The 26,124-nt window shown below is 31.1% G+C and overlaps 1 protein-coding gene across 1 annotated transcript in view; it reads left to right on the forward strand.

Moving 5' to 3' along the window:
- Positions 1 to 26,124, forward strand: part of eag (potassium voltage-gated channel protein ether a go-go) — a 319,631-nt gene that overhangs the window by 232,954 nt on the left and 60,553 nt on the right. The window contains exons 2-3 of the mRNA XM_085948780.1: positions 12,776 to 12,896; positions 23,327 to 23,439. Coding sequence (XP_085804906.1) covers positions 12,776 to 12,896; positions 23,327 to 23,439 — 234 coding nt within the window. The remainder of the gene's footprint in view (positions 1 to 12,775; positions 12,897 to 23,326; positions 23,440 to 26,124) is intronic.

Raw genomic sequence — 26,124 nt, forward strand, 5'->3', positions numbered from 1 at the left:
CTATGAAAACGTATAATCTAGTCCTAGTAGGTAATGAATTTACATAAAATTTGATACTAAAACATGATAGAGGACGGTATTTTGAGTCTACTTAAGGGCGGTACTTTGCCTATGGACGTCGCGAACCATTTACCATCATTAAATACGTGTCTGACTCTGAAAACCTTTCCCAGTATATTTCTTTAAAAAAATGTTTAACGTAGGTTTATGAGAGAACTTACAATATATAATATTTCTTTCAAAGCAGTGTCTGATTACAAATAGTAATCTTATACCCACTAAATATCAGAAGCCTCTGCTCTTAGATGGGTACAGTAAAAATAAAATAGGAACTTCATCATCATCATCGCCACGACAACACAATATGAACCTTGGCCACCTCTAGGAAATATATTTACTCTCATGTATCTACCGCAAGCTATACCTACTAACTAACGGGATGCATAAAACTGTTTTATATGGAAAAATAATTGCACAATCGGATATCTGTCGACAAGTTAGTATCTTGAATGTATGATAAAAAAACATCCACTAAATGGACATATTATACCGGCGCAATCGTGCCAAAAATGTAAGAAGAATTTCCTTAGGTTATCCAAATGAGATTTTGGAGCCGCCTGCGATGGTAATAATAGCGAAATGAGGCAAGAGATATAATGAAAATGAAAAACCACCACCTCGAGGCACATAGGACTTTGCAGTCAGTGGCTAGGAGAATAATATGAAAAGTGGGAATATTCTGATCATCCTTTAAACTGCGAATTTGGCGCCGAAAACTGCAGAACATGTAGTTGACTATCCACTCGTTCCAACCACCTGCATCGTCGCTGATATGTTTGAAGTCAATGATGCGGCCAACACGGTGACGGAAGCATGGTTAGGACGATTTTAGGGCCATCGGGAAGAAGATCGCTAGCTCTTTTCTCTTCTGTATAGTCCAACTACCATAATCTAACCGAAAGAATATTTCTGTACCAATCGGGAATAAGAAGGTAAGACTTGTTTTCAAATTATCATAACTTCTAAATTAAATAAACAAATTATTATATTTATAAATAAATATAAAATAACAAAGCTTAAACCGTTCCCCTGAAAAGTTGCTTCTCGTGACTTCTCCTCCTCCTCCTGAATCCTACTGATTCATGATTGGTATAGATTTGCAAGCCACTCATCAAATCATTAAGGCGATTCTTCAGTGAAACGGCAAATAATTTTCAACTATAGGCGCAACGAAATTTTGGACTCGCTGGCAGTCTGAGAGCGAAAGTGTCGATACGTCAATTTGTTTCGTGATGGCGACGGGGGTATTAATTCTTAAATCGTGTAAAGATGACTAAAAACGTTACACATTTACTTTAAAAAGAAAACATGTCAATGCATATATTATTATTGTTACTAATAGAACAATAAACAGAACATTAAATGAACGCATGTTATGTTGGATTTATATGACAAATTATATTTCGTTCGGCATGCGTCATTTGCACCCGCGACCCGCAATCCGCGCATCGTCTAGCCACGATCTTTTTAGACCATGCCTCAACTGTAGTATAGCCTTAAGACACACTACCACATCTATAGACAATGCGTTTTTGCGTTATCGTCAAGTACCGTTGAAATAATTTATTTCAACTTTGATTTATTCATATTTATGAGAGTTTTTAATATACGTGTTTTTTAATATTATTAAAAAATTGACTTTTCTACCCGACTAGAAAATATAGAACTAAACTAAGAGATAGAATGTATAGACACAAAAATATCCCTACAAACTCCATTGAAACATTTTTTTTTATAATACATAATAATATTATGTTTCATACTCGTTTATGTTATATTTGTATACGTAATGGAGCAAGCAATATTTGACTGCAAGATTTATCACGCATAAAAAATATAATTTTACCCGCTTTTGATGCCTATCTGCCGACATAATGTCTTGGTTTAACACGCGTGTACCTCTGAGGCATATAAAAATCAGAAAATCAATAGAACAAAACGTTAAGTTTAGCTATAAACTATGTTTTTAGCACGCGCCGTTTTTTAGCACGAAGCTGATTTTCTCGGAAATCGTGTAATAATTTTACGATAAACGTCTCACTCGTTTATTTATGTAGATTTCATAATTATTACTAAAGCGGTAAAATTATATTTTTTGTTGGTAATCGACACTAATCAATATCGAGCACTGTTTCAAAGAATTGCGTCGTATTTTTTGCATATAAAAACACACTAACTACACACTACTAAAAGGTGAAAATGATAATAACTTTTCTTGTTAATGTAATACATTTTCGTTGTAAAACGTAGAAAAAAAATATATTACAATAGTTATAGAACAATTAATTATCCCCTAGACGAAAATCCCCCTTGTAAAAAATCATTCGGACGTTAAACCCCTTATAGAAAAATTTAAACAAAAAATATTAAATACGACAAAATTTGATTTTTTTTATTAACACATGATAATATATACAAATTTTAGAGATAGAAAGGTGGAGAAAAAATACCTACGTTTAAAATATTGATAGCTCTTACAGAAAATATAGGTTAATTATATTATAATTATACTGAAATCTAATATCATACAGCTTTGTTTTTTCTAATAACTATAGAAAGTCCATTGTTTCTGTGAAAAAACTAAAGAATTTTGGTTTTTATAAGGGAAGCGTTTTATTATCCAGAGGTATTTGGAGTATTACTATTATCAGTAATTACTTACGTAAAGTATCATATATTTCAAAGCCAATTTACTTTTTGAGTTGATTCATAATCAAAAACCTGCGATTCTTAAAACTAAAAAACCGAAAGTCTATAGACATAACGCATCCAAAATTTTAAAATTGTATTTTACCAAAAGTGTCATTTTTTAACATATAAATATAAAGCTAAAATGTAAAGCTATCAAATAAAAAAATAATATACCTAGGTAATTAATTAAGTAATATTACGATAGATTTTATATCGTTTTAAAATAATATTCTGTTGTGCAATTTAAATACATTTTCTGCAAAAATAATGGTTAATTAAAATTCTCTGTAAATATTTAATCATGGACAGTTCTGATTTTCATTTTATACAACTTTTTTTCTGTGCTCGACTGGACAGACATATAATAATATGTATTCAAAAATGATATCTTCTTCTTTTTCTTTCACCCTGTCGCGAGCCAGCATTGGGGCATAGGGCAAGCACAAATTCGCGCCAATTCCCTCGGTCCATCGCCAACTCTCGCGCCTCCCCCCATTTTAGACCTGCAGCGCGTAGATCACTTTTGTAGCATCGCTGCAGGGTGAGGAACGGCCGGCCACGGTGATGGAACCCTTTAGGCTGTGCTACAAGGGTACGAAGTTTCGCACTCTCTGGCGGCATTCGGAACATAATATGTCCCAGCCATGTAAAGCGTCTCTTCGTAATTACTTCAATCACCGAACGCTGCTGTGTCCGCTCACGAATTCGAGTATTTGTAACGCGGTCGTATCAATGTATCTCTAAGATTCGGCGGAGACATTGATTCTCAAAGCTCAAAAGCCGAGATCTTTGAAGCTTAGTAAGATGCCATGTCTCACAGCCAAACAAGAGCACAGGTAGAACACACGCGTTGAACAAACGACACTATTTGGTCCTCACAGAATAAAAGAATACAGAAAGTTATATAATAACATTAATTTATGTATTTATTTTTACCATTGTTTTGTTGAGCTTAAAATTTGAGGTTTCGCTACCGAATAATTTGACTCGCCTGTGAATCTAAAACCTTTCTGACATTGGGATAAATCCATGTTGCCTAAAATAATACATTTATAGAAGGAAAATATGTACACAAACGTTCATACTATTAATATATTTAATATACATAGTAAATATACGTATTAAGTCTCATTCTTATGACGATATTTTGAAAAGAATACGATCATTATTAAATAATGGTACTCAAGTATATAAATTATAGTAGGCACCTATTTTTTCGTATAAGAATTATTAATGTAATAAAATGACTTTTTTATTTGTTATTCCGCCGAAATTGGGGTTGTAAATATTACCCGTTTATGTAAAATACCATAGTGCTATGTAAGGCGTTAAATCCACCCCCCGAAAAGTTCTCGTACGCCGGGCTTCAGTAGTTTGAACGCGGTAAAATCACGATACAGAAAGTTCGTGCAAACACAATCACGCACTGTTGACTAATGCGTTCCATACAAAAGCCACGGTGCGTGCTAATTAGCAGGGCATTAAATACGAAGAAAGCTTTCACATAAGTCGTTCTCGCGAGCTTTGTTATGTTGGCAATACAAAACCGTATATTGTAATACTTTTCTGACATTTTGGTAGTTAATTGAGCCGATATCAAGGTATCGTAGTAACAAACGAATATAGAGGCATTATGAAACTCCTGAAACTGTATTAATATACTCGTAGATAGTTACAAATTTATATTGATTACTCTATATTTACAATGTTTGAAAGGTTGCCATTGGATACACAGTATATTATCATACTTGATTTCTTATTTATCATTAGAAAAAAAAAATTAATATTTTAAATTGCAAGATTAAATGTATTCAAACGTATAAAGTGTTGCAGTTTTTCACATCAAGCAATATTAAATAATCACTTGTCATTGCTGATAAAAAAAAATTCAGTGAGCTGCTACAGCCGATAAAGGACGAAAGTTGCAATTACGACCTACTTATTAATAAGAATAAGACCAAGTTAATGCTTATCGATCGGTCTAACCTTCTACCAATAGCAAAAATACTCCCAAATATAGTAACAGTGGACGAGTTTATATAATAATTAGTGGAAAATACAGATGTGAAGCAAAAATTAGATAGAATGCGAAAAATTCAATACTTAACACACAATTTCAATTGCAACACAATGCGTATGCAAATATTAGTGTTTGTCACGGACCTGAGAGCAAGGCAAGCAATTTATGCATTTTGAATATGGTGTTGGCGCCAAATGCTTTTTATTCCTTGGACAGAGTAAAAGATGAATCAGTTAATCATTCGGATACTCCAAATAAAAGAACGGATCTCGACAATATATCTGAGACGCATTCTCTAGCTATTATCATATATATATATATAGCTAGTATTCAATATGGCAAAGGATCAAGTCATTTTACTTGACTGTAAATGGATTTATTTAAAAATGAATACACGGAATACGTTTAATTTACCTCGCGGAGTCCCGCGGAGTACCATTGGGGAAACGCTGCTATAGATCATCATACTGCCATCAACCTTAGCGATGGGTAGGAGGGTCTGCCAAAGAACCTGTCCCGCTTCATGATGTGAGGGTCAATGTCTTGTATACTGTTCGACGACATGACTAAAAGGACATAATCGATTCAATAATCATTATATCTAATGACTAATACAACGACTAATGTTGCAATTATGTAATTTCGTTTCAAATTGCTGGTTGATGATTATTATTATATTATATTTGATTGCTAGTTTCATGTATGTTCAATATATGCCGTTATATAGTAATAATAATAACGTCATATTTTCATTCATAAGTATGATAATCAAAATAATGATAGACAACCACTACACGCACAACGCTACAACAAAATAGAGGAAATATACGGCATTAACAATATATTTTACACTGTACAGTTTATTAAAAACTAAGTAAACATTCTATTCATGCAGTAGCGCGTTTGATAACGTAGAAGCATAGCATACTTATTGATTGATTTTGAGACCTCTTACAATAAATAAATGATAATCGAATTTATATTTTACATGGATTCGATTGATTTATTATTATTTTTTATTACCTTTTTTTCTTAGCTCGCATTCTTACTTGTCCGGTGGCTGTTTATCCAGTACAAATCTTGCAATCATTTTTTAATTAACTTTCCGACTAGCTAGACATTTAAAACTTTTAGAATATATCAGAACACGATGCCAATGCATTCTTTTAATACTTTTAGCCATCTTTAAGTAGAATTGAATACATTTTCAGTCAATTCTGTTTAGTATGAAAAGTTATTTCGGAAGAAATCCATAATCCAATCCACTATTATTGGTTGCTAGGGTCCTAACTACTAAATTATTAATATATACGTGCGTTACTATGGAAATCAATACGAGTGTCAAAATGACATTTCAGTATTATTTCTATCAAATACATTTTTTTGATCGTTTAAGCTAGTCAAGTCAAGTTTATATGATTCAACAGAAAATTTTCTATTATTGGTTGCTAAGAGGGTGGACCTAGCAACTAAATTATTAATATATACGTGCGTTACTATGGAAATCAAAATGACATTTCAGTATTCTATATTTGTTTGTTTGTTGCAAAATAGCAAAAAAATGATTTGTTGACAATTGCCTTATTTGTCCTAAATTATTAATACATAGAATTGTCAAGTTTATATGATTCGACAGAAAATTTAAAAACGTGGTATATAAAAAGCTCTTTTTATCTTGTAATTTTATTCATTATATACCTTCATGGAAGTTGTCACCTCTTTGTCGTCATCATTGTCGTCAGTTCCAACTTAATATAGATTTATTAGATTGGGGCAGATGTAACAAACTGAACTTCAATACTTATTGATAAATGTATTTCTTTGTCGTTTATTGCCTCAGGAGTATCCTTTTTCCAATATTCAATGCATGGCAGAGTTCTCTCGCAAAAATCATCTGGAAAGGGATCTTGGCATTACGTTACATTGCATTGACATTACATAACGTTATATACGTCAGTAAACTGATATTTAATGGATACATGGAGCCGTTCATACTCACTCACTACGCACGATTCCTTATAAAAGAAGGTAACAACAGAAAAAAATTATTTGTCTGAGACCGGCCTGTGAAATTTTAATTTTATAATATTAATTATAATAAACAAAAATCATAATTTGAATTAAAAATATATTTTTGCCTATTATAACTTGCGTTATTGATAGTTTACTCATTAATATATATAAGAAACCAATTTTTCGTCTTTTTGAAAGCTTTTAATTTGCTCACATTGGAGGTTTTAAAAGCTCCTCGACGATGTCTCTTAAATATATTTTTTTTAAATATAAAATGTCAAACTTAATTATATTTATTATTGTTAAGATATTATAGTTAAAAGATCAAGGTATCTGCCGATATAACCACGAGCCTTTGAATTTTTCCTCTATGCCCCATACTGGCATACCCCGACAGCTGGCACCTACATTTCCTACAGCGAAAGGGTCGAGATGTATGTAGGAGTCAAATGCGAAGACTGTTGATTGTGACACAATAATAAATATAATTAAGTTTGATATTTTATATTTAAAAAAAATATATTTAAGAGACATCGTCGTCGAGCTTTTAAAACCTCCAATGTGAGAAAGTTAAAATCTTTACAGCTTAAAACAAGTTATTAGATCTGTGAAATTAAAAAAAATACCAAACATTTGATTTTGCGACTCGTTGGTCTACTTTAATCCTTAAATCACCTCTGATATATCAAAGTACATACTTACATCTACATAAATAGTACTAAGTCTTAAAGACAAAGAAAACACTCACACTAACATTTTTTTTTTGATAAATTGATTCTAATAACAGAAATAAATCTCCACATGATACAACACGCAACCGTTTAGTACATACATGATATAATGTGCTTTTTCGGGCAAAATTATTCTTATAATATATTACTTGTGTGGATTAATTAACTTAGGAAGAATTGTGTTGAAAATATTATGCTGCCATATAAAATTATGTTGCCACTTCTAATCACGTATCTATTTTTTATCCACGTCCTAGGGCCTAGTCAAAAACCTAAAACCGTAAGAGATTATTTATTGCATTGGAAAAGACATTATTAACGCATACACATTTAAGAAATATAAATTTAAATATCCAAATACATTTCATTATTCTCTAAGCAACAAAGCGATCTGTCTCGTATTTAATTTAGAAATTTCATATACATAGATGTACTCTATCGAAGTATATTGAATCTTCTAATCTTCTACTAATACATTCAAATAAAGTATTTTTGTATGAACTTTGATGAAATTTGTCTTTGAGATCGGAGGACTGTCAATTTCAGTATATGACACAAGTAATGCTTTCACGAAAAAGCCTACTACCTATGTGCATTGGCTGCTGTTTTACGCACTGTAGGCAAACTCCAATTGGTTGTACCAAGTTGTAAAAAGTTGTACGTATGCAGTTCATCGTGGGACACTTATTCGAGCGCCGCAGTACGTGAAACATGAGTTCGTATAACATTTTATCAAATGACGAGTTATTCGTTGCACATTTCACCGTGGAATACAATTTTACGTATCTTAAAAAATGCGGCAATAGTACTGTTCCAATTAGATTAACTCTAACCTAACCTAACCTAGTAAAGACATCTCATAAAATTCGCCACATGTTGTAGCATATGTACAAATATACTCCACGGTGACATGTTCAACGAAGAACTCCTCATTTGATTAAATGTTACACAAACTCATGTTTCACGTATTGCGTGCGGCGCACGAATAAGTGTCCTGCGGTGAACTGTTTACGTACAAATTTCCGGATACTACTACAATTGGCCTACCGGACAAGAAGTCCAACTAACAAAGCTAGATTCTTAGCTCGATTTCCGGTTCGGCATCACTAACAATATCAATAATCAAAAACAATACATATATATTTTAGTGCCTGTTGCCCATTATAAAAATGTTAAATATATTATTTTATGTTTAGTAAATTGTATTAGTAAAATACTGAAGATGAAACAAAATTCAAACTCAAGACCAGTAAAAATGGAAAAGTTCCATCTCTATAGAAGAAAGTTATTTTACAACGTTTTTATTAGCTCGTATTCTTATTTTCCGGTGGTTCTTTGTCCGGTACAAATCTTGCAATCGATTTTTAACTAACTTTCCGACTAGCTAGACATTTGAAACTTTTAGAATATATCAGAACACGGTGCCAATGCATTTTTCAATACTTTTAGTCATCTTTAAGTAGAATTGAATTTTCAGTTAATTCGAAAATTAAGTTGATGAATGAAGTTAATTCGTTAATTATGAAAAGTTATTTCGACACCATTATTGGTTGTTAGGGGTCTGGAGTCCTAGCAACTAAATTATTAATATATACGTGCGTTACTATGGAAATCAATATGACATGTTAAGTACATTTTTTTTGATCGTTTAAGCTAAGTCAAGTCAAGTTTATATAGTTCAAAAGAATTTAAAAATGTTGTATTTAAAAAGTTTTTTTTTATCTTGTAATTATTTGAGTTACCAACCACAGCTTACCTTCCTTCAATAGGTACCTTTACCACTGGTTTATTGATTAATAATAAAGTACTGTTTTCTTTAGTTACAACATATTTAGATTCAACAAAAACTACATAATTGGTAACGACAATAAAGTCTATAAAATAGCATGTTAGAGTAAAATAGAGAAAATTCAATCAATCTAAATAATTATAAACTTTACTTAATTATGACATCTACAAGATTTCTATAATATCAATTCAAAAATATCAAATATATTGGTTAACCGCGCGAATTACAGTATAGGTATAATGAACACCACATCCAGCTGCGATGGGGTGAAATAAATACCTCAGAGTTACGAGTGACATTGGTGTGAACATGAAAATTAATACTGGCCAATATAGGGAGGGCTGTAAATGAACCCACTAAGAAGTATAAAATACATTTCAAAAGAAAACACACCTTATACATAAATTAATCTAATAATCACAATATGGTTTAAGTATCAGTTGTTTTAACCATTCTCGTTTGGATTGACAAATATGATATTTAAAAAAATATATATTTTTATATGCATGGTGCAATATTGACAACAATATCGGCTCTCGTGGTGCAGTGGGTAAGGCGCTCGCCTTCCACCCGAGAGTTCCTGGGTTCGATTCCCGGTCATGACAAAAACATTTATGTGTTTTTCTCAAAGTCTGGGTGTTTGTGATTGTTCAAAATTACTAACAACCACCTTGTACGAAAAAGCAAGGACATGGTTATTAATAATTCTAAAAAAAAAAAAAAACCGCTATGACATCACAAAAGAATGTTTAATAATTTTTGTTTACAGCTGTATGGTGACCAATTATTAAACACATGTGAGCACTTTTTATATCCGTTTATTTGATTTTATTATATAAAGATTACAGCAAAAAGTGATAAAATTTCATTACGAGGAGGGTTCTGTAACGTTCGGACGGGCCTCAGAACGACACGCACACATGCAATGTTTACGTTCATAAATTAACATCTTTATATTACCTATAATCAAACCAAATAAACGGAAGTTAAAAGTGTTCACATGCGGTTTCACTGGTCACCCACCAAAACCAATCCCAAACACTCAATTGAATGAGTTACGCCAGTCGATTTTTCTCTTTATTAATTGTTTGCAGTAACCCATTGACATAAATAAATTGTACAAGACCCCTCAGTGATAGGGGGTATTTTTTTAATTATATGCATATTCGTAAGTAAAATATTTATTAAACATAAAATTACATAAATTCCAGGTATCTACGAGTAGGTACATAAAAATAATATTATGACAGCTTTAATGAAAGATTCTATTGATTATATAAGAAATATGTTTCTTACATAATAATGTTACAGTACAGTATTATAAACCTTCTTAGAAGGTGGCCCTATTTACCATAAAATCTTGTAAATTTTGATAAAGACTTATAGCAAAAAAAGTCGCCTGTGGTGTAAATTTATTCTGTAGGTATCCTACATGTTAAAAAATTTATACTTACGTCATACTACCTCTATATTTTAAAAAAATCTACTTTTAAATGGTAAATTTATTATATTTATATCGTTCTAAGCATAGATTTTGAGCCCGAAACAAACGTAAATAACGTATAACCAATTTAGTTTTTATAATGTTTTTTTTAATAAATTGCGGGGCATACAAACTATAAAGTAAACAAACAAATGGCGAAAAAAATGTAGACATACATTGGTCATCAAAATGCCTAATGCATCATGCTATTTGTTGAACACAAAAACGAATCCCCTCAGTTAATACAATCCTAAACTGAATTACAGAATACGTGTTTCGAATAAAAATGATCCAACCGCAGCGTTAAAGTATTTTCCCTTCAAAAAATGTTCGTCCATTTTATAGATCCCGAAATGCAAATGGCGTCCGTCCCATTTCGAGATTAGGTCCGGTCTCTGGCGGCAGTTACCGCGCTCAAATTTCGAGCGGGAAAACATTTTAATAATGTAGACCTCATCCGGTGTGGGCCGCCATCTTCTGTATTTGTTTATTTCGGGAAAACATACCGAGAAATACGTGAGAAAATAAGCTATTGTTTGTTACATTTAAGTGTTGCCTATGCGCTAAATTATTTAAAGAATGGATAGTAAAGGTATCCAATACACTTCCTGTATTATCCAGTTTTAATAAAAATACACGATAACATAACCTTGTGGTTAGTAGGTGCATGTATGTATGTGACATATATTTGTAATATACTAAGGTTACGCTCAGGTTTGGCTATGTAATGGTTAGGGTTAGATAATACTGTGATTCTGGGGTGTTTATATCGTTTCTACATTCATATTATTAAATTATTTTGTCGTGTCTATGGCCATAATATATTGTGGCCATATACCTACACCATTTTCGGACGGTATAAAAACATTATAAGATCGCCGAACTTAAGAGTTAAGCCCTACAAGGGGGCTATGTTGAAGAATACAATAATAATTTTGTTGAAAAAATACGTGTTTCGCTAAAAAGTTTTAAATTTCTACACAGTATTAAATTTCACATAATATTATTTCCTGATATTCATATAAAATAAGCATGCATAACGCGGCGATAGCTATTAATCGGTAGATTGTTTTATTGAGATTTTGAAGGGGTTATGTTATATGTGGAATTGTTACTGGATAGTTGATTATAGCCTACTTCAAGTTGGACATACCTGATATAAAAGATAACAGAAAAACAAAATACCACCGCATTAATTAATAATTTATTTTCACGCTATAGAGTATAGAGTGATAAAATTACAAAACTCAATAACCAAGTATCAACAAACGTAATTCAGAAATACCCCAGAAACACAACATTAAAAAATATGATGCCGGAAATCGAACCCGCACTCATCGGATTCCGTCCAATGTGTTTTATAAATTCAGCCACCTGCACCTTGTACAGGTAATTATAAAAAAAGGAATAGTTTTGTACTTTTTTTAGAATAGCTTCACGTATTGATATGTAGAGAGAATCTTATTCTTAGAAAAAAGAAGCAATGGCGGATTATTTGGGAAAAAATGACGAAATAATAATATGTTCAATATTTGTTTCAGGCTGATAGCCCGAAGGGAAAGAGAAATTAGGATATTTTTGGTGAAATTGTCATATTATTATTTTCGATTTATTTATTATATTATTATGCACCTATACCTACTAAAGATTTATTTGTAAGTAAAATATTCATTATATATGATTTCTTATATTACTTTAATGTTCTAAAAGATTATTTTAATGTATGTAGATATTGTGAAATGTTAAATAAATATTATTTATTATTAATGTTTAGTAATTCCTGTGGCAGTATCAATCAATAAATTTGTTCGAATCTTGAGGATGATTAGATTTGATTTTATTTAGAAAATATATTCGAATAGAAAATTGAAATACAACCATTCAAGCTAGTGAATGTTATAATTTTAATATTATGTTAATTGTACATGTCAGTTTTAATTTTGATTTGTTGGATTATCTAACCTGTTTCTTTTCTGCGATTGTTTCAGCCGACAGCAGCTTCCTGCTGGCAAACGCCCAGATCGTGGACTTCCCCATCGTCTACTGCAACGAGGCTTTCTGCAAGATCAGCGGCTACAACCGGGCAGAAGTCATGCAAAAATCATGCAGGTTGTAGAAAAAACAAAACAAAAAACAACACATATAAATCAGTAAATTGAATGTCAATATATCGGAAAAAAAATTTGATTATTAAAATGCATTATTTAAACACATATTTGGATTCTGTTCACAATAAAAATAATTAATAATATTTGGGATGTCAAAAATGCTACGAATATCTTAACAGGATAACACTATTTTTCAATATACAACTTTTCAGTGTTCCTTTTTGGATGCAATCGTACATGATTATAAAGTAATATTGCTAACTTATTGATACATTTTGAAAACAAAATGGGTAAAAAAGAACATAATATGTAAAATTATACTCAACATGAAGATACTTATACGTTAATTGTGCAGTATTTAAATTGATGTATAATAGGTTTCAATTTTCCGATAAATATAATTAGTATACTGTTACTAAAAGGTAATACGAACACAATGTAATCAAATGTGATGCTCATTTTCGATAAGAATCGACCTACATGTAGATTTTAATACCGAATAAAAATATCAATACCGGTATTTCTTATTAAATGTCGCTATTAATACCGGTATTCGTTAAAACATATTGGAAAAAAAAGAATTATCTATCAGCAAATGTAAGTATCTTTATGTATCAAAATATCGATAATGTATAGCAAAAGTGTATATAAGTAGTGACATAATAATCTGTTGACCTTCAAAAAAATATATGATAGAAATTTAAATTTTTGGAAATACCTTAAATTTTATTTCGTGATCTGATTAAATATTTCTGAAAGTACATATAAGTCTATATATTTCTTTGAGCTATAATAGATATACAATCATAAATCGTCAAGTGTTCGAATTTAGAACTAAGCTCAAACTCAAAGTCAAAACTCAAGTCAAATGTTGTCATGTGGCGCCTTCACTTGGCAAACAACTTATACTGGTGGATCTATAGTATTGTAAGACACATGCAATGTCAGTCCGTCTTTCTTGTATCCTTATTTTTTTTTAACTAATTGATAGATGGTATATTTTGATCAATTAACTCTTGAAAAATGTACAGTAGCGTATGCAGGAAAAATATTTGCGTTTTGGCAGCACAGAGCTTATAATATTCTCAAATGAATAGCCAATATAGTAGAAAGTAATGAAGAAATAACATTAAATTTTTAGAAAAATTAAACGTATCCTCTTAATAAAAAATTGCTGGTATTTTTAATTTGAAAAACTGGTAATTCAGTATAAATAAATACCGGAATCCCGGTATAACAATCCATAGTTTTACCTGAATATCACCAACATGTTTAAAATTAATGATATAATATTTAAATATGAAAATTATTCAAATATAATTGATAGATAGGTAGATATTGAAATGATCCATTTAGATGTTTTACATATAATTTTCATTGATCGACATAGGCAGTATGTTATACACATTTTTTTAAATTAGGACATTGGAAACAAAGCCAACAAAGCCCCTTGTGGGTATATAGGACTTTGTTGGCTTTGCTTCTAAATGCTTCAAATCTGCAATTAATATCATATTAGTACAAATACTTGTATATAACTAATTTGGCTCCATAGTTAGTCTAGATTATATATTAAAATTCATTCTGACTATCGAATTAGATTAATAAATCGAGTGCTTAAAGTCAGACAATGTTATCTACAAAAAAGTGTTTTTTTTTTTTTTTGCGATAACGTTATTTTACATTTACGACTACATGATAGTCAAACAACGTTATGTCATTTTTTTCTAATTTCTTATTAAATCGTCAGTAAAGTTTAACGCTAACTACATAAGTAACCCTTGTTTTCATATTTTTTTAAAGCTATCCCTATTAATTTTAACATCATCATAAGCAAGATAAATGTACAATACACAATAAATTATAAAATATTAACATTAGGTTTTAAATAAACATTTCCCTTGTTGAGTAACAAGAATCTAAAATAACGATTTTTGGCTCTCCTGTAAACTTGCACTTTTGTAGATAGTGTTGTTTGACACTAAGCCCTCGAAATAAAAGGAGTAATGATAAATAAAATATAAAACAAACTCAATTAAGTATAGTAAGTACTAGCTCCCCATAATTTAATGATGGTCAAGATTCTTTTACTATGTGAATTAACAAGACCACTTTCATTCGTCTATCAGGCATGTCCAACTTCAAGCGGGCTGTGGTCTACTATATACTATACAGTATCAAAATTGGTAGTGATTTATAATACTATTCCATTGTCTTTCTTCAACTTTCATCCTTTCAATTGCAACACTAATTGTCTTTCACTACATCAAAGAAATAATTACATACTCAATTTCCTCATTCGTCGTGATGCCTCAGTTTAAAGCGATTCACATTACCTCTTTCTCTCACTCCTGCAGAAGAGGGGTGAAGCAATAAGACGCAAGTGATACATTGACATCTTCAAGAGGCTTCCTCATGGTTAATTTCAAAACTAAATTCCTGTAAGCTGGTTCTTCTTCTGGCCATGTCCGATTCTAATAGGATCATATGGGCCTGCACAGAGTAAAGGTTTTTATTAACATATTTTTGTTTTTACAAGAAATGGATGGTAGCCACTTGCTCATCTTATTAGATCCATACTCTGACTCCAAACACAAATTAAAAACAATCTGTGTATCTTCCAGACCCAGAACTCTAACCTGGGACCCACACATTATAAGCTGACGCGTAAGCTGCTCGGTCATCGAGGCGAAATAACTTTTCATACAAAACAGAATTAAGTGAAAATTAATTCAATTCTACTTAAAGATGGCTAAAAGTATTAAATAAAAACATTTGCATTGTGTTCTGATATATTCTAGATGTTTCAAATGTCTAGCTAGTCGAGAAGTTAGTTAAAAATCGATTAATTGATAAATAAAAGCATTGGCATCGTGTTCTGATATATTCTAAAAGTTTCAAATGTCTTGCTAGTCGAGAAGTTAGTTAAAAATCGATTGCAAGATTTGTACCGGACAAAGAACCACCGGGCAAATAAGAATACTCGCTAAGAAACACTTTGTAAAATAGACATAACCTTGAAGTGTATGATAATTAATAATTTAGTTTTTATATTCCAAATCTGATATTAATTATTGAGTTAATTAAAGAAAAACCTACAAAAATGATGGTTAAGTCGTTTTTCTCACTTTACTCCCTTTTTTTAATTGTCAGCCAAATTTAAATAATAAATTGGCATGTGCAGCTGACATCCTTTGGATACAACTGATACTGAGGGTTACGTCCTTTTATAGTATGACACGTAAACCATTTTCGTGTGACAGCCGTTCGAAAATTTAGTATAGTTTTTCTCAACAGCTTAGTTTTTGTACTTAATTCGTCTAAAATAAACTGAATGCTTAAATGTACGTCATGTGTCTATCATTGAAAATAGATTACATGATAATTTGATTTATATTTCTATCAATATACCTGTTATATAGTAATCTATATTTAAATAAAAAAAGAGTAATGTTAATGCAGAATGTGAATGGAACTCATAACCTATATGGTTAATTCAATGAAAAAATTAACACACCGCTGTTTATACACCCTATTATCATTAATTCTATTCTACACCTTGCCACCATACGATATGAAAAAGAAGAAGTATCTATAGACACATCATATTATGCTTCAACTATTTCTCAACGATATTTCTTGGTTTAATATCCATACAATAACGTATTGGTAACAAAATATTACTACATTAACAAAATATTACCAGATGGCAGTACCACGTCCTGTCAACATTCTCATACGTCTTCTTCTTGTTACCCTATCTTTCGTACGTTTGCGTGTACGTTTTATCTTACAGTTTTGTCCTGGTGTTTAAGACTTAATTCTTTGTTTATGAGCTGCTACATAAGCCTGGCGAAGTCTTTGTAGAATCTCTTGACGTTTCCGAGCTCACCATCGTTAAACTTATTCACTTGTCAAACGGCAACGTTTAGCTGATGTTTCTTCTACATCCATAATGTTTATCACTATATCCCTATTATTTTAATTTACCCGAAATTCTCTAGGATAATACACTAATTTTTCGATTCTTTAATCACTCGATATGATATTACCGCACTGTAAGCATCTGTCAAACTATTATAAGAATATCGTTTGTTTTTTTTGATGAGCTGATTAAAATGAACGATTCCTCAGATTTTTCAAATTTAGAATTTGCGTTTATACGTATAAGTATGTATAAAGTTGTGATTATATTGAGATGCACGTCGCGTTCTGTCACGGGGATAAATTTAGTGTATGGTTTCGTCATTTTGCAAAGTATTTTGAACAAACACGATCTCTGTAAATTCAATGATGGAGTAACCTAGTAAGGAGTTTCTATAAATTCAATAATATTTTGAACAGAACCCAACCTGCAGACCATAGATAGTAGACAACATTTGTATAGAAAATACATAGTGCCAACGGCTAAAAACAATATACACGCAAGTAAAATGTATAGGCATGTAGAAATTAATAAAAAAACGTTAATTGAGTCATACAGGTGTTTATTCAATACGGTACAACGTGAGGTGTCCTCATTGTTGTTCTGGTGATTTCGGCAGATTTTGCAAACTGACAATGTTCGTTTAAATGTTCAAAATGTGCTACGGGATGGAAGCATCAGCCTGATAACATTTTAAAGACCAAGAAAAACGACATTCCACATTTTTCCCCGTAGCGGTATCTTACTGTGACGTCACGTGATAATACGCGACATGTAGGTACCTCAATGTTTTTTTTCGCGCTTTACTCTCTCTTACACAGTTTCATACGACTTCTCTCATGCGTTACAGATAATTCAAGATAAATGTACCTAATATATTATTAAGTCTCCAAATAATGTGGAAAATCATCTTTAAAAACTATACAGCTACGTCAAACGTATATTGCGGTTATATTTGACTTATGCAACAAAAGACAGACAATAATAAAAATAGTCTACTTTGTTTGGCCTATTTTATATAGACACAGTTCGTACGCGGCCACTACAGATGGGTTTCCCCGTGTGCAGGCAGTGTTTTTGTTTACATGTACTCAAGTTGGTAGTAACGGAAGCCTCGGGCGTAATCCACACACCGTTATGTTGGCAACGAATAGGTGGAAAACACAAACAACCACTATCTACGTATTTGTAAACATCATGTTTTCTAGGCAAATAAAAATGTGCCCATTCTTTGATTGTGTTTGTTTTTACAATCGCGTTCGGATTTAAAATCTTTAACGCCATCTGAAACTAGCAGTTTTATTTTGTACCAAGCAATTTGTTGGTTTTATAGATAAACACAAAAGCTATTGCGTAATTTTAAAAGGATACTTACTTTGAGGATAGAAATAATAAATATTATATTATAATTCCGTGTAAACAATACAGTGAGTTACGTTTTCTCAATTAATAATCAATTTTAACAATTTAAATGAAGATATTTTTGGGGTTACCAATGAACAAAAATGTTAAAATGGATCAATTAGCTAAGAGAATAAAATTTATAGCTACCATAAAACACAGAAAACCTGTTTCCTTCGGCAAATATTTTCTACAATTCTAATGGATTTAAGTATTGTACTATTCCATTTAAGTCGTTTTTTGCGACTCGGGTTTCACCCTTTGGCATCTTCAGGCACGATGTGCATTAACCAAAAGGCAAACACTCACTGACAACAAGCACAGCTACAACAAATTAAACAAAAACTATACAACAAATTATAAAAAAATATTATATATAATAAATATTATAAAATTATAAATAATAAAAACAGTTTCAAGTTATCCACATTTATATTATTTATATAAATCGATGTTTTTTTAAATTAATATAAAAAATAATAAAACTATGAATTAGTCAAAAATATTTACGAGGAAAAATTGAAAACTTAATAAACTAAATTTTAATAATAAATATGACCATAAAAATATAAGCTATAATAAGATTCACATTTTATAACATTTTTCTTAAATTTAGGTTTATCTTTGACTTAAAAAAAATCTTGTTAATGTTTTCAGATATTTATTAATTAAACAGTTTAAATTGTAAATTATCAAAAAAAATGTCTCAAATTCCAAGCTTCGTATTTTTCCGCTAGGTGCCTCTTTAAAACGGGCGAAGTAAAGACTTCACCTTGCCTACAAAAAATAGGACGAAGAAAACACTATAAAATTTAGTAAAATCGTACATTCAAAACACTGACTCTAATAAAGATATTTATTTAGTACGTATTTATCCACCCCTATCACGGATTCAAAGCACGTAGCTGTGTGAGAATAACATGATTTTTTTTTCATTTTATTTGATTCAAATTAACATTATCAATACAACTATCCAACACATATCATGAAAGCTATTTTCTATCCAATCAGTGAATAAAGATATACTATCATTCATAATACGTCGACTCTTATATTATGTTGTGGCTGATACGTCATACAGTCATCCACTAGGGATTGCAAATTGCAATGCCCACTGGTATTTCAAAACCGGGATTCCAAGTATTTATCAATAACGAAAAACTGGTTTTAAATATCTAAAAAACCGGTATGTTCGGTTTTAAGAAAGCAAATAATATGTTTCGATATGAAGTTGAGCAATTTATTTGTTTATTAAAATAAGGTCTCAAACAGAGACAGAGGTCTCAAAAAGCTAAGAAAAATATACGGACTTCTATGTAGTTTCAAAAATATGTAATCCAATCACAAAATCAAATTCACGGTAGGTACCTATTTGTAAAAATCAGTAGCTTTATTATATTACTTTGGCAAAGTTGTTGAGGTCATCACTTTGGCAGTAGGTGAGGTGGATGAGCGATGGAGGAGTAAAGAACCGAAGTCTGAGGATGATGTAGATTGCGTATTTATTTGCGGTTTGACAGATGCAGTTTACATGGATATTTATTTATTTATTTGTAAAAGACACATTGAACACATGACAAAGTATTTATTCAAGACGTTCACAACATGACATTTAGAATAAAAAGTACAGGTAAATCAACTTAGTAGAGAAAAAAACAAAGCAAAAAGAAATTAAAGCAAAAGAAATAAAATAATATAGATATATATACAGACAATATTACACGATATAATAGTATCTGTCTAAAGCAGAGTAACAGTTACACGATTGAGATACAATGAAGAGTGAGTTGGCGAAGTGAGAAGATCGAGAAAGAATATCGAATGAGCTATTTGTTCGATTGTTCTAGCATTTTTAATGTAACATAAATAAATGCTTACATTATTCATAAGTCAGAGCTCTTCAAAACTGCCGACGGACTGTGAACCATTGAATAAATAATTGTGAATTAAATAAATTATATTAATTTGAGAACTATTCGCCTGTCTTGGTTTACACGGATCCGTTGATAGGCACATTATTGAAGATGCAATATTAAAATATGTTTTAAAGATATTTTTATAGCCATATTTATTGATAGATACTTATATTGTTTCTACATGTTTTAACAAATGCCGGTATTTAATAATAAATATCGAAATTCTGGTATTAATATTTTCAGTCGCTATTGCAATTCCTATCATTCAGGTACATATACCACTAACCTCAACTTCCGTCCTTTCAAACTACATAATGTTGGCCGAATCCATGTAAGTCAAATATCAACATACATACGCAGTAATAATAAAGTAGTTATTATTAATTATTAATCTGAAAAGCTTGACAGGTTGCCTGAACTATGCAGGACTAAATTCTATTTTCCAGTGAATTTAATATAATATATTGTCATCGATAAAGGGCGGATGTCACAACACACTGCTGAAGTAATGAAAGGTCTTATAGACCACAATACGGTAGATACGCCTTCTCATTGCCCAGGGTGGACAACAATTAAGACAATTAGTCATTGTTATGTCAACGGCATAACAACACTGGCCACAAATTCCACATGTAATCTAACTAGAAAGCGGCTTCACTTTATTAAAACTCAATTTATTTCAAACTCCCCCTATACTATAAATATATCCACTCAATGCTAACGAGTGATGTTGTTAGCAATTATAATTGGCAATGTTTCCGGCAGTGTTATACATTGTAATATTTATTTACTACCTATAACAAAAAACTGAAGTTATGTATAATGTTATTACAATGTTATGTAAATTATACGAAAACGTTTATACGGAGGAGGAATATTGGCCGTAAACATTAGGCCGATTAACAAATGACCGATAAACTTCAATGGCTATGCAATAAAGCTTTTTATTTTTTCATTTTAAGTATTTGTTCCAATGTAAAGACCCCATGATTTGAGTTTCCACACGTCATGTATATGGGCGAGGTCGCTTTCCATGAAGCTGTAAAGATGTCTCAATGCAAATATTTTAGTACCTCTCTTACTAAGCTGTCCTGAAACCAAGCGAGACTGACTCTATAATAATGCATCGTGGTATTATTGTCGAATGGCTATCAACCATTCCCCGTAATGACATATGTGAATATTATAACCTCCACCCTATCGAGGTCCATTTAATTCACTTAGGACAGGGTTGGCGAACCTTTATTACGTACGCGTGAAAAAAATCCCAAATATTTTTGTTAGACTGTGACGTGCCGAGCAGTTTTTCATGGGAAAAAAAAAACTTTTAAGAATTCTATAAAAATGATGATGCTCTAAATACCACTCATAGAACATAGCACACATATCACTTTTTTCAATTACGCCTTACATTTCATACAATATCAACTATCTCTCTGATCACCTCCATAAAGTAAGGTATTAAGTAAGATCGTTTACTTTTGCCATAACATGATCAGCTGAAAGTCATCTGACACTGCTTGAAAATAAGCCTGACTGGATTAATCCCAAATCCACGATCGCAAATAATTAGTCCTACATTAAATAGTAGTATTTTAAAATTATATATATTAAATTTGCCAATCACACTTAAGTAGAGCAGTCACCGAAACCGACAAACCGGGTAATCGCGCATTTCTAAACTAACCGAAAACCGAGTAATTCTACTCGGCTAACCGTTCGAATTCTTTTGTAGGTATTTGTACGAACAAAAAATAGAATTATGTAAAAAGATACAACTGCGCAGTATGGCATGACAATAGATAAAATATTACCTACTTAATATGTTTACTACCTTGCAATTAACTGATCATCCTTATTATTATTCCTAGGAGTTAGTCAACTAATAAAACTTTCTTTAAATGCAAAATACATATCGCTATATCTCAACTATTTGGCTAGCAGCCTACATTTCATCTGCAGTTACTCATAAAATAACCCTACTTACTTACCTTCGAAGAAAGTACATACAGATAAATAATGAGGTAGGTTGATATTATTGTATCTGAAATACCATGGATCAATATAAAATTGATAGTATAAATATTTAAACATGTAACATAATATTTTTTAATCTTTCGGAAAAAATCGGTTAACCGGTTACTATAATATAGTTAATTGGATACCCTAACTCTCAAGATAGTAATCTAGCATTTCCCAGTAAAAAAAAACTTTAGAAATTGACCACAATTACCTCTTTTATGTATTATTATTATCATTCAACATCTGTATAATAGTATTATTAAAATGATATTATAAATATTTGAATGTACATATTTCGGAATACTTTAGAAGCATACATAATGTATAGTATATGTATATCAGAAAAAAAAATTCATAAATTATCGATTAGGAATACCTAGGGATTGCAAAATTGCGGTATTTCAAAACCGGTATTTCAGTATTTATCAACACCGGTTTTAAAAATCCAGAATACCGGAATTTTCGGTATTAAGAAAGCACACTCGTTTACGTTTATGAAAATGAATTATAAGTTATATGCTGCTAATATGCAAATATATTGAGTGAATCCAACAAAGGTAAAAAAATAATAAAACAAATTTCATCAAATATATCGTCGCGATGAATTATCATAATATTATTTGGAAATAGAAAACATGCGTGACAAAAATGTTCAATTATTCTATAATTATTGATGACTGTACAAGCGTTGAATTTAAGAAGCTTTTCCTTCAGCCGAACTTATTTGTACTTGATGAACTTTTGAGGGCTTTTGTTAAAATTATCAATATATTCAAATTATTTATAAAAAATCACTAGTTCTACAATTATGATCAATACATATTTTAAATGTCAACATAATAAATGTAGGTATGTAGGTTTTTGCTAAAAAATAATATTTTTAAAAGATTTTAATATCTATATTTTTATTGATAAGCACCTACTTCTGTTTTTTTGATGTTTAAGAAATACCGGTATTCATGCCGATATTCAATAAAAAATACCGAAAAACCGGTATTGACATTTTCATTTGGTATTGCAATCCCTAGGAATACCTGATAGGTTCGCTTCTGATTTGTTCCCAATTATGAATACTACATTTTTATATCTTGTGTATGATTCTTTGAATCAAGAACATAGTTTAATTATTAGAGTAATATATTAATGTGTTGTATTAACTTGTGGTAGATGTGCCTTCATGTTTGGGGAGCTGACGGACAAGGAGACTATCGAGAGGATAGACCAGGTCCTGGAGGCGCAGCTCCACGACCAGTTCGAGATCCTCCTGTACAAGAAAAACAGTAAGTCTTTATACTAGCACGAACCAACATGACACCTTCCACTACACTGATGACTACCTCATACACTACATTACATTACAAACAAAACACATGTTATTATTTTTAGAATTATATTTATTAGTTGGTCTAATAAACTGATAGTAGGTACATATTTATTATTTATTTTTAATGTCATTGCAGCTAAATATTATTAACTAAGTGGTGGTTTTTGGAAAATCGCAAAATATTTAAAGACGTAGCAGAATAAAAAAACAGCTTAATGGACCAAAAAGGACTTATTGTAAGATCCAATACGCCATCCACCAGATTCGCAATCACTCGCTGGTAGTTCATGGCTTCCTTATTCAGGAATAAATCAGTCTAGAATAGAGCTTATGCTTTCACGTCTTCCTAGTTTCGATAATATTTGTTTTCTTGGGAATTCGCAGATGGGCTTTATTTTACTTCTCGAGTATCTCGAGAAATCAACATTAGGTATTATGAAATTACCTCTTCTTGCAGAGTTTCAGTTCTTTAATTATTTAGTTTTTTCGTTAAAAAAAAAAGAAATTTCATTTCGCGAGTTTTTTTTTGTTACTTTTCTAAAATCATTTTTTTTAAATTACGGTTGGAGTCGGCAGCTTACCCTAGTAATAATTTCTCAATTTCTGGAGAATCCTCATGGATGATTTCTCGAGAAATAATAATTCTTGAAATTTTAGATAATTAACTTCCAGAGATTGATCTTTTCTTATTATTTCTCGAGAATATTCGAGACTTGATATTTAGATCACGATTTTGGGTTTAGAAAGGAACCAAGATATTTGGCCCAAGTTTAAAAATTACATCACGCAATTTTTCTTTTCTTTTACCCCCTAGTACTAATTATCCCCCGCCCTCATTTGATAAAAAACCGTCTTTAAAAGACATACGTTATATATGGACGACCCTTAGTAATGGTATTATTTGTGTATTGCCAAAACCACAACTTGGTTAAACAATACTAATATTATGCTATATTTTTGTTTTATTAGATTATTATTTAGTTATATTGTTTGATCTTTTTACCTGTTACTGAGAACAGGTATTCGCGACACGTATTTTATTTGCTTACTTCCCTAAAAACCGAGTTCGTAACAAGTAAAATTTTATTGAAAAAAAATTTATTCCAATTCGATTGATCATAACTTTACAAAGAATAATTTGATATGAAAGGCGACTTCTTTATTTCTGGGAAATGAGAAGCGAGTTTGAGCGAGGAAAATTAAATTGAAAAGACGGAAAATTGAGTTACCACGTACTTACTGTTTTCAATGAAAGAAAATATGCCCGCGAACTTATTATTATGTTCCTGAATTCATCGGTATAAGATGGAGAACGAGGTTTTAAATTTCACATAATATCGAATTTTATATTTTATAATAACATTTAATGATACATCATTTATTATTCCTCCCTTTCCTGCATATTGAAATAAATGGTAAAACTTTTAACTTCATTTATTACGTACAGACTACCGTATTACATTCAATGATAATCAATAACTAGCACTGTAATCTTAATTCTAAATTCAATGCGACGACTATTGGATACCAGAAGAAGTCACAAAAATTCCTTGGACTGACCTGGTAGAAAATTAATGTAGACGTACTCAATTGAATGAGAAAGAACTGTTTCCCATAGTGGGCATTACAAAATATTAGTTCATTGTGTTTATAACGTTTTTAGTACTTACATTCGGTAAAATAATAACAACGTTTTATGCACTATGTCTGGTAGATAATCCTTACTTTCTGAATTCTGTTTCATGTATACATATGCGTGTGGTGATTTCTAAACTCATTTTTTAATCATAAGTGCATCACTTATATACGTTAATTCCTCAGTACTTCAATTGACAAAGTAATGTATGTAATGGCCATTTTTTATTTGATGTCAATGCTATGTTTTGAATTTTTTCCAAAGTGTCAGAATGTTATTATAAAATTTTTGATTTTTTGTTTATAAAAACAAGTAGGATATGTTTCGTTAGACGGATATGTATCAGAACAAAGTAGTAGCAAGTATTTCAATGAAAATAATAATTACGGAAATATTATTCTCGCCCAAGTTTGCCGCGCAAATAAGGCCGGAAGTCGAGCTTAAATGACGGAAGTACGCCGGAAAAATCCGGCGGGAAATATAAGAAAAACTAGCGCCAGAATAATGAACAAAACGTGAAAAGGCGGTAAAGTTTTTGCTGATTTCACGTCTGTCATAATAATATTAACAATGTTTGATTTTTATTAATATTATATAGGTACTCCGTGGCAGAAGTGAGAGTGAGTGATATTATGTGTTTATGGCAGAAATATTGAAGGAAACACTTATTCTATTTTCCTTTTCATAGTGTGCAAATAACTGCACAACTTACTATAACTGGTTAACTTTTTCACTGAAGGGTTGATTTTAATAATATTGAATATATAGGTACAGCAAGCCAGTGGTTCAATTGAAAAAAAAATGAAAAAAATATCTTACTCATGAAAAACTGTCATTACTTTCAAATGTTGCATTTATTTATTCGTTTGCTACTATTTATATTTTATTGTCACTAAGCAACGCATGTCACCTGATCCTAGTGCGTTTTAAAGATATGTACATTAAAGATTAAGATTCCTCTGAAATAAAGTAGAGGTCATAGTTTACAAAACCATAATGGATCGA

This window comes from Rhyacophila brunnea, unplaced genomic scaffold, assembly GCF_057557595.1.
Source record: "Rhyacophila brunnea isolate RB1 unplaced genomic scaffold, BYU_Rbru_1.0 scaffold_21, whole genome shotgun sequence".
Lineage (NCBI taxonomy): Eukaryota > Metazoa > Arthropoda > Insecta > Trichoptera > Rhyacophilidae > Rhyacophila > Rhyacophila brunnea.